At 37.0% G+C, this 13,115-nt stretch overlaps 1 protein-coding gene across 10 annotated transcripts in view; it reads left to right on the plus strand.

Annotated features, from left to right (window-relative positions):
* The first annotated feature begins 2,101 nt into the window (after positions 1–2,101).
* Positions 2,102–13,115, plus strand: part of eya4 (EYA transcriptional coactivator and phosphatase 4) — a 50,350-nt gene continuing 39,336 nt past the window's right edge. For 6 of the 10 annotated variants that reach the window (XM_065285473.1, XM_065285476.2, XM_065285475.2 and 3 more), the window contains exons 1-2: positions 2,104–2,490; positions 6,136–6,207. In XM_065285473.1, coding sequence (XP_065141545.1) covers positions 6,175–6,207 — 33 coding nt within the window. In that variant the 5' untranslated portion in view covers positions 2,104–2,490; positions 6,136–6,174. Of the gene's footprint in view, positions 2,491–6,135; positions 6,208–13,115 lie in introns of all 10 variants that reach the window. The other 4 variants (XM_065285474.2, XM_065285477.1, XM_065285478.1 and 1 more) reach the window with 2 other exon arrangements.

The raw sequence follows: 13,115 nt of genomic DNA on the forward strand, positions 1-13,115 counted from the left end.
TGATCACACTTCACATATACACACCTCACACATAAAAACTATTTAGTTAGTGTAACCCTGAACCGAAATATATTTTTACAGTGGTTCGTTCGCAGACACTCACATTTAAGGAGGACAATAAAAGTCCAAGCGGGATTTGACATTTCCCCTTAACATCACCAATTATATATATTCCAATCCTTATGCCATACAATGTGTTTGTTTGTTTGTTTATTTATTATTTGTTAGCTGCCTATATTAACTATTTAATAAAGGATATTTTGCTTCAGTAGGATATAAAGGCAAATGAAACTCTACTCTGTTAGTATATTTATGATTTGACAGAGAATATTCAGTCTCCAATGCAAAGAAGCCAACACACAAAACACTAAACGCATAGACAGAGTCAAACAGAAGCATAGACACTATGCAATAATGTTATAAACAAAAGTTACAAACTTAAATACAAAAGCACATGAAACTCGATACTAAGATGTCTACATCAGCAGCCATTTCAACATGTCAAAAGTATTTTTGTCACACTCTCCTCGTCAGCCTTTGCCTCTGTCCATTGCCTGTCTCTCAAAAATCACTCTTTTAAGTGCTTCAGATTGTGAGCGTATTTTCTGGGATCCTTTCTTCAGGTATTAGAAGAATTTATGAGGTGTTAAATATTTCCTTTGTTCCCCGAGCAAGCAGCTGCTGGAGCCATCAGAGCCCACACGGCCCGGCCGAGTTCATTAGCCTGCTTAAGGAGCCTGTTTCATGGGCTCAGTGACCACAGTCCTCCCTTGCCTCCCTTCTCAATACTTATCAGGAGTTCAGTTACAGCACTTCAACTATTAATGAAATCTATTAAATAATGTGTTTTCATTGCAGTCACCCATTGATGCATGAAAATGCTGAACATAATTTACAGTCAAGTCACATTACGCTAAAACCACATTACGCTTTTAAATCATTATACGTTAATAGACACATACATAGAGGTGAATGATACCAGGACAGGATACTTGTTTATTCTGAATCTGAGGATTTGTGACAGGACAGATCGAAGTCTAAAAATGTGCATGTGCATGACAAGATTTTACATACCCCTTGTATTTCATGTGCTTATTGCACAATGTCTGGCTAACGCAGGTTTATGCATGCTCTATGGGGGAGGGAGCATAAACTGTGGGTCTTCACGCCAGGGTGCCAGATGCAACCCCATTCGCGCCCCACTTGGTGTATTTTTATTCTTTGTTTGACAGGCATCTTCTGGTTATACCGCGTCAGCACAGTGCAGTTTGCAGCCAAAAGTTCTGCACAGGTCTATAAATAAGACCCCACCGAGCTGCATGTCCACCCCCCAGCCCAAAAAGAAAAGCCAGTATGCACTTGCTCTTAAAGACTGTTGTGCCTGTTTTTTCCACCAACTTTAATTATTATCTTCCAACAGTTTGCTACCTAGATCAATTTGATTGTCATCCAATGACTTGCTTTTTCAAATTAAATCGTTTAAAAATACAATATGGTGAGGTGTGTAAGTTCGCCTCCCTGAAGTTTTAAGAAATTGCAGAAATGTTGTTTCCTGATGTTAATGCAGCCAAATTCTCATGGAGCATGTGGAGTTAAGCCTGCAGATCAACAGCAACCCCCTGCTAGTTACATTCCACTCAACAGCATGAAATTTTTGTTTTCTTTTTGTAACAGTGTGTCAGTCAAAAACGGCAAAACATGGTGGTCCAGAGCATCATTTTCGGTTCTGGATATGGTCTGGTTTTAAAGCAGTGAACATATTGAAGCTCAATTATATCAACGAATTTTAGATATGGAAGAAATCTGTTAAATTACCCAGAATTGCACAATTGTTAGTATGCCAGTGATGAAACTGTAAGCGTTCTCTTGCTTGTGGCATAACACCCCCAAAGTCAACTCAATGCAAGAGTCTTAAGATAAGGGGTTGAATTGGTCGTTTGTGGTGTTAAATAAAATAAAAAGTTAATCATTTGGACCAAACTATTAATACGAGTCTCATCCTGGCATCCCCAGCCCTTCTGCTGTGCCCCATTACTAGGTTGGGTGTGAGCCAACAGCAGCACCCCGCATAGCAGCTGCGCGCATGCGCATCCTCGAGCGCTCTTGCTCCGTCGCTGTGGAGAACTTTAATAATGAAGTAGACCACGGAGTGCGCGTGTACTCGACTTAACTTCAGGGGCGTAAAAATTTAACAAAATATTAACTCGTGGCATCTGCACGCAAGGCAAGTAAGCGCACCTCGGGGGTTTTGGTTATGGTGTCGGACGGTTCCGCTTCGGTGCGAACAGTTAAGCTCTCATGAACTTAGGGAGGACTTCACCGTCAGCCTCACTGACAGCGCGTGCACTGTCTGGCGCGAGCTGTTCCTCGCGCTACACGCAGCTCGGACACTTGAATATTTTTGGATGAGCATGTCAACAGAGCGAATGCAGCGACGCGCGCGGATCTTCTAGAGAGTTTGGAAATCTTGGCGTCGCATTACTCCTAAAAGTAAGTGAAGTGACTATTTTTTATATATATTGTCAGACATTGCTCACTCAGTTTTCTCGCTTAACAAATACTTTGAGTTTTTTTATTAAATATTGTTTGGTAATGGACAATGCGTAAAAGCACCTGCTCGCGCTTGATACATTCACGTCATTTGAAACCCTTACGAAATGGAGGATCGACAAAGGGTTTTAAATCAAATCATTAATTCAGTCAGTTAATTTTATTTTCCATATTAAGCCCACTTTGCTTAACTGACACCTGTTGCATTTAAACCATTTTGTATTTTTTATCGCGCACACTAAAATTGTTTATGACAGTTTTAATTCTTAATTTATTTTTTTGTAGTCTGCTTTATATAATAATCTAATATGATTTTATAAAGAATTGTAGTAGAGACAATTCTCTACTATAATTACCAAATATATTTATTTCTTAAATGTTTTTAAGTGTCCGTTTCTGTGTTACAGAGTAGAAGGTTTTGAGTTTGTTGGGTATTCCCGTGTCCGTTTGGACCGCACGTGCCATGTCCGTTTTCCCCTGCACGTGGAGTTTGTGTTTGTATTTGATACGGAGGAAACGGGAATATCATCCCGACACTGATGCCGCTTCTTTGCGCTTTGGCCATTGGCCGCTTTCTCGCGCTGTCGATACCAGCTCGGCCTTAAACCCGATACCGAAGAAAGAGCCCGGATTAGATTACACACTTAACACGAAATAATTCACACAGGTCGGTCTGCTGGCTGGTAATAAGATGGACTGTATTAGCCAACAATTACATACGATCACACTGGTGACCACCTCTGGCTTTTTCTAGCCTTGTTTAGAAACACTTAGGATTAAAATAAATGAAAGTTTAGCATTTATTTATTTGATATTATGATGGCAATAAAGTTAATACGCTTATGTTATCTTACATTATTTTTACTCCTATGATAATAAAATAAACTATTTGATTTAATCATAAATCAAGTCCTCTTTAGTTGATTTGATCCTCTGCTATCTAATGTATTCTAAATTAAATTACAAAGGAAAAAAACTTTTTACCTTAAAATATTTTACAGTCATACAGGCTACAGTGCTGTTATGGTGAAGGATCAATAGTAATCGCGTGTGGTGGTTTGGGTATACTGTATCACACACTGTTTAAGTGGTTTTAACAGCATCTGCTCACAGTAGTCTGTTTTTGTCATGTATTTACAGGGGAAGTAGGATAACTAGATTTTGTTCACACGTGGGCGAAGGAAAACAACTTGAGTAATGTCATTCAGCTTAATAGGCTGCCTATAAATGGAGTAATGAAATCACCACACCGAATGCATTAAATCAGAAATATCCCCTCAGAGATAGAAACTCTTTTCCTCCAATGCCAGCTTGTTTATTTATTAATAGACGGTGTGTCTTGACAGTGCCGGGAGGGCTGATGATTTAAAGGGAGGAAGACGAAGGCTTTGGCATATCTGGCTTTCCTGTGCGTCGCGCTCGTGCCGTGGCTGTGTCGAATCGCGCGCACTAAACGCTTCAGATGCTTCCATGACAATAGCAGTGAAGCACAATACCAGTCTTTGTTATTTTGAGACAAGGTGATCTATGTGAAGGAAAAAAATTATTTTAGCCTTTTTTCTCTTAAAAAAATATTTAAATATTATTTGTTTTTGTAAAACAGAAGATGGAGTAAAACAGAATGTAGATTTAATTGAAATTCCTGTATGTTTTGGTTCAGAAGGGCAAGACATTTAAGGTGTCCTTATCATCATAAACAAACCCATAACAAAGTAATGTGATTTCTGTTGTTTGTCTTTTTAGTGTGTGTGTGTGTGTGTGCGTGTAATGGTTTGGCAATACTTGTAGGGGGCAAACATTTTGTCCAAATCCAACTGTAATCCAACTGTAAACTTTAATGTTACCAGGGTTTGTGTAAGCGTTAGGTTCTTAGGGATAGCAGTATTATTAGACTAGTATGAAAACAAAAGATGTCTGTACGGTTGTCCTCCCTAATAAGACAATTGTGTGTGTGCAGTGAGACAGATCTCTGTGTGTGTGTGTGTGTGTGTGTGTGTGTGTGTGTGTGTGTGTGTGTGTGTGTGTGTGTGTGTGTGTGTGTGTTTCAGGACAGTGGGCTCAGAGGGCACTGACTGATAACAGTAAAAAATCAATGCCGCTCAGCTCATTCTCCTGCCTGAGCATTAAAGGCTAGAATTTCAGAACACAGCTTCACCAAGCAAATGAAAAATTCAAATGATCTGCTCTTGAGAGTTGAAGGGCACAGTTTCCCTTCAACTCTCTGTCTTACATCTTTCCATTGTTTTCCTACCAGTCTAATGATATATGTTATGTTCCCTAACCCTACACTTCCTACAAACTTACAACATTTGGCATCTTTTTATTAGCAAAACAATATAAACTTTACAAGTATTTTTTGACACGTTTTGCTTTAATTTGAAGAATTTGGCCCTTACAAGTAAAGCCAAACCTGCATAGGCTTTTATACATGCCTATACTTCCCCTTTACGTTCATTGTTCTGCGTATAATGTCATAGTAATTGATATACCAAAACACAACTCTAAAATACTGCTTTGGGGATTTCATGTAAGACTTTATTTAGTCCATTGTTGAATGCGTTTGAGTTATTTCTACCTATTTGTACCTCTGTCCCTTTCCAAATGACTTTCGTGAGTGTAACCTGATTTTTTTTTATTTGAATAAAAACTATTTTAAAAGACTATGAAGCATGAACCCAGTGAAACTGTGTAGACTTTTTAATCTCCCAACACTCTGAATCATGCATTTGAGTTTAAAAATTCAATATATTACACATTTATAAACCACAGGTCTGGTAGGACAGAGAATAAAGTTATTCTTCTAATATTAAGGCTTTCAAAATCTTTCCAAGTAATTTCGAATAAGATGTCTTTTTATTACGATGGTCTTTGGAGATTTCGAATCAATTTAAAGAAGTTTTACACTTTTAAATGATGGGCAAAGGATGGGAAGAGAAAAAGATTTGGATGATGAAGATTCAGGGGTTCTCCGCTGTATGGAGGTGAGCATCACGATGCAAATTTCACTTGCAAATGTGCTGTGAACATTTACCCCCCTAAAAAAGTCTTACTGGCCACCAAACCTGAGATTCTGTAATTTTACATAAAATAAAACATTCATTAGTTTTTAATAGTTTGACGATTTCATGCAAAAATAATACACATGTGTCACCACAATACGTTGTAAAGAGAAAAGCACCTTATAGATAAACTTCCGATGTCAAATTTGTTATTACAAGACACATTGTTTTCACTCACACTTTTTACTTGCATTTGCTTGGTGAATGTTAATTTTGGTCCCTGGCCGAAATTGTGGTTAGATTTGAGTGCTTCCATGCACCACTATGAACTTGTGTTTTTGCATGTATGTGTACATATGCTGTATGTGTGTGTATTAAATTTCTGTGTGCCCATTGTTTACTTCTGTAAATAATATTTACTTCAGCCTATTTGTCTATGATATAGTGAAGTTAACTGACTTCTTCCTTCCCCTCCTACACACACACATACAAAGGGAGACAGAGACAAAGGAAAAGAGAGAGAGAGAGAGAGTGAGATGCCTATGTGCTATATTTTTTAAGATTTTAAAGCATCCTTTATTTGCAGGTGTCTGGACTGTTCTTGAGAGAAGTGAACGTTCAACTGATGGAGAATTCACAGGAACTGAATGATCAGATCGTAAGTGAACTACAACACACACACACACACACACACACACACACGCTAGATCTCTCTCTCTTCAGCTGTGTTTTAAAAATTGTGGCTGTTCTGTATATGTCACTCAAAGATAAGCTATAGAGATAAGAAATAGATAAGCTCATTCTATATGTCTTTGTGAATTTTGCATTTCTCCACCAATGTCTGTGTAGTAGTGTAAATGTGCATGCGTTGTCATTTAAAGGAGCATCTTCGAGATGTGCTCATTGCTGTATATTTTGTATATGTGTAGAGAACACTAAACTTTATACTGTGTCATAATTGAAAAGTTGGATCTTTAAGTATAGACCGGCCACCCAGGTATGTACTGGGCAGTGTTAGGTTTTTAATACACAACAGATGTGAGCTGAAGTTTTGAGCACAGTAGCCATATGGCCAGTATGTGTCTGAGCATTGTCACACACACATGCATGCATAAAGACAGAGACAAACTTACACGCTGTACAATTTTAGCCACTTAATCTTTTCCCATAGTGTCCATTTTTCTGAAAGCAGACAATTCATTTATTTTCTTTTTTTTTAACTTTTTTTTCTTTCCAAGTCGCTTCCAAAATATAAAACTTCATCTTTTATGTTTAGATTTCATTATAACATTCGATTAATGATTATAACAGACCTGCATTTGTGCTAGTTATCATTTTTGTACTGTACAGGCATGTGTACATTTACGAATGTTTTTATCCCCACGCTTAGGAAAAGACAGACAGCCATCCATTATCCAGACGAAAGACACTGATTTGGGGTAAATGGAAGGGGAGGAAGATGGATATTGAGGTGTGGGTGGAAGGGGTATTTTGTAACTCAGGGGATCAATGCTTTTGGTTCTGGAGGAAAAATAGCAGAGGAGTAAAATGAAAGGGGGGGTTGTATAGCTGCAGCTTTTTCCTCTGGTGCAGTTTGTGCCCCAAAGCCCCAGAGCAGAGACCACAGACAGAGAGAGAGAGGACTCGGGTTACACACACTCTTTCTCTCTCGCTCACATACACACACACACCTATCAAGATGAAGAAAGATGGTAACAGGCAAGGAGATGCAAACAGAATGAAGGGCACTGCATCATTGTGAGGTTGCGAGAAACATTCATGTGTTGAAAGCTAATGAGGCAGCATGGTAATCTTTACTAATTTACGATGGAAGAACACTGAAGAACCGAAACGTGAACAAAATGAGCTTAAAATGAAATACATATAATTCATATTATTAATGTAATATAACAAACAATTCATATTATTTTTATCCTGCTGCACAAAACGCATGGTCAACCCCCATGTTTGTTGTTGCAATTAATTGCCTGTATTTATTCATTTACCTTGGGTCATTTCCTTTTACCCAACATAGTTTCGTGTACGGTTTTTGAGGACCAAAGCATGTCACACAACCTGTCTGTGTTGGCATCTGTCGACTTTGGCTTGCTTCTGCCAAGTGACAGATAAAATGGACTTTGGGTGCACTGCCAACAAGATGAGATATAAAAAGCGCTTTGTCGTCGTCCTCCCGTTTATAAGTTTTAAAGAGCCTGTTTTTCTGTTTTTAATATGTACAATTATATGGCTTTTTATATTTAGCATTGCACATACCTGCAACGTAGGTTCATGGCTCACCATAAAATAACCACTGCAAAAAGAAATAATGCCCCACTTGATAGCGCACCAATTATTCTGTCTGTAAATTCAAAACAAATAGGTTATATTCGTTTATAATACATATAAATATGCTTTATTTTTTTCAACAAATTCCCTTCCTGCTGAAGGTTATCTGCACTTTACACCTGTTTCTTGTCTCATGCTCTAAAGCCACTCCCATCGAAAAGGAGTTACCAGGGGCCTGTACCATGAAATGGTTAAACAAACTCAGGGTTACAGAATTATTTATAAGTTGCCAAAACCAAGGCAATGTGATCAGGCTCTGTTGGTACAAGCTATTATCATGGTACCCAAAACCCAGGATTTAAACAAACTAACCCTAAACTTACCTGGCTAACCAACTAAACCGGCTTCATGGTATAGGCCCCAGTTTCAATTTATTGTTTTTGTTTGCGTAGATAATAAACATAAACACAATTAATGGCTCAAAACCGTGGCTTCGCATAAACCATCCAAATATGCTCAACATATTACACTTACGCATTACAAGTAACGCCCATTACGTAATAATATTACTTTATATTAAGTAACGCATTACTTTATAAATTTACATATTGATATTTGAGTTACATTTTTTAAAAAGTAACGCAAGTTACTTTTCAATTGTACAAAAACAATTTACTGTACTAAACTGAACGTATTAACGTATATTTACGCACTTTATCCGTGCGCGCTTGAGCGGAAACAGTTTCAGTCAGAAACTGAGATGCGCAGGCTAGACCTTGACATTTTTGCGATGAAATTAAGCAATTTCGGAATGAACTTCTCAGCCACCTGCAAGGCCTGAAAGAGATCTAGCTTTAGCCAAGTAAGAAAAAGTAACGCAAAGTAACTTAAAAGTAATGTAAGCATTACTTTCCATGAAAAGTAACTAAGTAACGCAATTAGTTACTTTTTTGGGAAGTATCTTAATATTGTAATGCATTACTTTTAAAAGCAACTTTTCCCAACACTGGCCTTAAAGGGCTAGTTATAAACCTGTACACTCTCAGAAATAAAGGTACAAAACTGTACCTTTTCTGTCACTGGGGCTGCAGCCTTTCAAAAAGTCCAGCTTTGCACCTAAGGATTTCATTTTAGTACCTCAGAAGTGCATTCTGGGACCAAAGAGAGCTATTAGTACCTCAAAAATACATATTAGTTTCTCAAAGGTACATATTAGTACTAAATGTTTACATATCTGTACCTAATGGTCCATACAATTACCTTTTCAAAGGGTGCTGCCCCACTGACAGCTAGGGTACATATTTTGACTTTTTTCTAACAATGTAGGTCCTAAAGGTACGGTAATCTCCCCTAAATTGTATTCTGTTTTGTATTCCTGTAAAGGAACCAAACGGAAACTTAGGGTACAGCCCCAGTGACAGAAAAGGTACAGTTTTGTACCTTTATTTCTGACAGTGTATAAATTTCTTTGGGAGATATTTTGAGGAATGTTTGTAACCAAACCGAGTATTTTTTCTGATCGGTTTGGTACAAACATTCCTCATAATATCTTCCTTTGTGTTTATCAGAACAAAGAAATGTATACCGGTTTTTTAAGAACATGAGAGTGAGTAAATGATAACATAATTTTCTTTTTTGGGTGAACTGTCTCTTTAATATGAGGACTAACCTGGTGTATTTTGATAGTTCCTGTGCAGTTTTGAGACTTGGTTGACAGGTTTGGTGTCCAGGCTGAGCACATTATTTAACAAGCACAGCGACATCTGGAAAGCAATTCATCATTTAATTAAATGCTCCTGAAACCCGGCCTTTCGTTAATGAGATTAATTTTAATAATTAACGAAAGGCTGACACAAGCACAAGAACTTATGAATAATTAAGCAGCGTTTTTTTTTCTGCCGCAATCAAAGGGGAAGAGAAACACTTTAATGCTAGAGTGCTTTTTTATATAAAGTTTCAGCACATTTCTTAAGGCGAACACATACACACACACTTCAATGCACATGTATAGGGAATAGTTTGTGTAAACACTGGTTGCTGTAAAAAGATATGTGAATCAATGAGGCAATGCAAAAAAAGACAGTGTCACACATACGCATACACTCACTCATTCAAAGCTGTGAAGGTGTGTCTGGTTATAGGGCTTGGCCCGGTGTCCAGTTTCTTTCTGACCCCTTTCCCATTCGCACTTCATACACCAGGTTCACATAGAAACGGAGCAGTCCAACACACGAGTGATGATGAATAATAAGTTATTTTAGTGTACTTGATTGATCAAAAACATATTTATTCCAGATGGCTCTTGTTAAATATGACTATAAGTTATAGATCTTTAGGAATACTTTATTTGTTTATTTATTTTAAATAAATACTTTATGATAAAATATACATGTTGGCCAAGCATGATTGGTGATAATAGGAATTTGGCAGTGTTTGTGAAACTTGTTTGAAAACAATCTTTACTTCTGCAGTTCTGTTTATTGCAGTACTGCATTTTTGTGAACATGTTGGTTGCCTGGGTAGGGTTGCACCAGTCGTTCGTAAGTTCTTACTTAAACTGGGACGTAAAGTCCAAACTAGAGGCTTAGTTACTACTAGCTAGTTTATAACTAACTCTTTACTTTATTCGGTTGCACCATTTGTTCTTAAGGCAGAACGTAGATAGTAGGTTGTAACCTCTTCATAAAGTAATGCGTTGTCGCATAGAATGACGTCTATTTTTCTTAACCCAATCACAAGCCTTATAATGGGTAAACAGGAAATAGTCTGAACAGTACGTATTTCAAACTCATTCATGACTCACCTAAACTGAAAGTTAAAAAAGACGTTAAAGCAAACGTTATCGAACTCAAAACATTACACTTTTAATTGAAAATATCTATCCCACACATGGAGGAGAAAATAAACAGGAAGAAATTTTAAATCATATTTTAATTGATGGATACACAGAAAATTAAACGGTTCTTAAAAACTCGTTGACGAACTTGCGGATCTTCATAATTAATTACTCATCGATGTAATATAATCTGGCTGACATCTTATTCCAATTGTCATTCATTCATGGACAGAGGCATCCGTAAATATTTGGTTACAACGTTTTGTTACGTTTCAACTAAGTTTAATGGTGCAACACAAAAACATTTAGTAGCGCGTAAGTTGTAACTTAGTGCCCATTTACGTCGTAAATAAGCTACGTTGAAACTTACGCAAAGCTGGTGCAACCGGCCCCGGATGAAGACCTCTTAGATCGAAACATTGTGTGTTTTAATAAATTATTTTGGGAGCAGCAGTGGCAGTGTGCCGATTTTGGTTTTTTAGCAGAAATTACTTGAGACATGAGTAAAGAAAACAATATGTGAGCATGTCTGTGAAATCTATAAAGTCTCATAATCTTATTATGAGAATAAGAGCAACAAAGTTTGATTTCAATCATTGATATGGCTTTACTCTATAATGAAAGATATCAAGGTTATATTTTCACAGAATGTTCTTTACATTATGTAGGATGATTTTATGTAGAAAACAGTAAATCACAAAAAATTACTTTAGCTGGGTTTTCACTGCATATGTGTAAGAATTCTGTGTAAAGATTAAACCATGTATCATTAAATTATGTACCTATAGTCACGTAAATTTGTGAGTCTTATGTGTGACACTGACACGGTTTTTCGGCTTTTTGCATGAACATGTCATGGATTTCTGTTTACGTGTTACTGTCATGTATTTGTTACTCAACTGTTTAGTCCTATTTTCAAACCATTGACACTTCGGTTTAGGTTTAGATTTGGTGTTTGCGTTAGGAATTTTTTTCATATTTTATTATTTTTAAACCATTGTCGCCTGGCATTAGGGTTAGAGTTGGGTTTGGGTAAGGATGTCATTTTATGTAAATCTAACCAAAAACCGAAGTGACAATGGTAAGAAAATAGGACAAAATAGGATACGTTGGATAGGCCTTTATACGGTATTAAAATGTAAACATGTTTAACTTAAAGGATTGTCCATTTTCTTAAAAAAATCCAGATAATTTACTCACCACCATGTCATCCAAAATGTTGATGTCTTTCTTTGTTTAGCCGAGAAGAAATTATGTTTTTTGAGGAAAACATTCCAGGATTTTTCTCATTTTAATGGACTTTAATGGACCCCAACACTTAACACTTAACTCAATACTTAACAGCAGAGGTGTAAAGTACTCGAGTAAATGTACTTCGTTACTGTACTTAAGTATTTTTTGGGCTACTTTGTACTTGTACTGAGTATCAAAAATATAGGCAACTTTTACTCTCTACTCAATTACATTTTTGATTAGGTATTTGTACTCTTTACTCCACTACATTTGAAATGACACTTAACGTTACTCGCTACATTGTTTATTCGTCAAATAAAAACGAGACGAAAGTGTCAGAGGGTGAAGATGGATAGAATCTGTGGTTGCGAGGTTACACGCACACACACACAACTGAGGGACTTCATTTGGCGCTGCGCAGAGCAATGGTATGAAATCAAAGTACTGCGAGAGCGAATCAAATGCATATGGAGAAGTCTGGTCTCGCGGTACTTTGATGTCAAACGCTGAATGGCTTGCGTTGAGCCACCGTAGCGGGACATCTGCGTGCTGCGTATGTCATAAACTGTAGAGAAAAGTTCGCGTCTGGTCTGAGAGAAGAGATAAAGAGCAAACATATGATGGATGCATATCACATTTGCTTCAGTCAAGGGACCCTTTGTTAAACATGTGATGCTACAATCCAAACAAAAGTGATGCGCGATTGCAGGAGGGTCTTCCCGCAACTCAAAGGCAAGCACAAATGTTTATATACTCTGATGCTACTTTATCAGCTAACCTGAGCTGGTACATAACTTGATATAACTTACTATATAAGCCAAAATAAACCAGCGAGGTCCTGTACTGATTGCCCGAGTAACTTAAGTTCATTATAAGATTGATAATAAGTGTACAATTTCACTGTCCTCACATTTAATCAAGTATGCTGTAATGTATTTACTGTAAAGAGGGATGCATGACGGAAGAAATGTAGTGCACTTAATGTGAGAGATTGGTGTTACGTACTACATGTGTTTACAATTAATCTTTCAAATGAACAACTTCACGTTTTTAATATGCATTATCATATTTCTGTTAGTGTCATTTTAGTTTACTGGAATTTTTTAAATATTAAAATTATATCTTTTTTAGGATAGGCCTATATAAGAATATTTGGTAACAATTTACAATAAGGTTCATTAGTTAACAGTATTTAATGTATTAACCAACTT

Source organism: Paramisgurnus dabryanus, chromosome 21 (genome assembly GCF_030506205.2).
Source record: "Paramisgurnus dabryanus chromosome 21, PD_genome_1.1, whole genome shotgun sequence".
NCBI lineage: Eukaryota > Metazoa > Chordata > Actinopteri > Cypriniformes > Cobitidae > Paramisgurnus > Paramisgurnus dabryanus.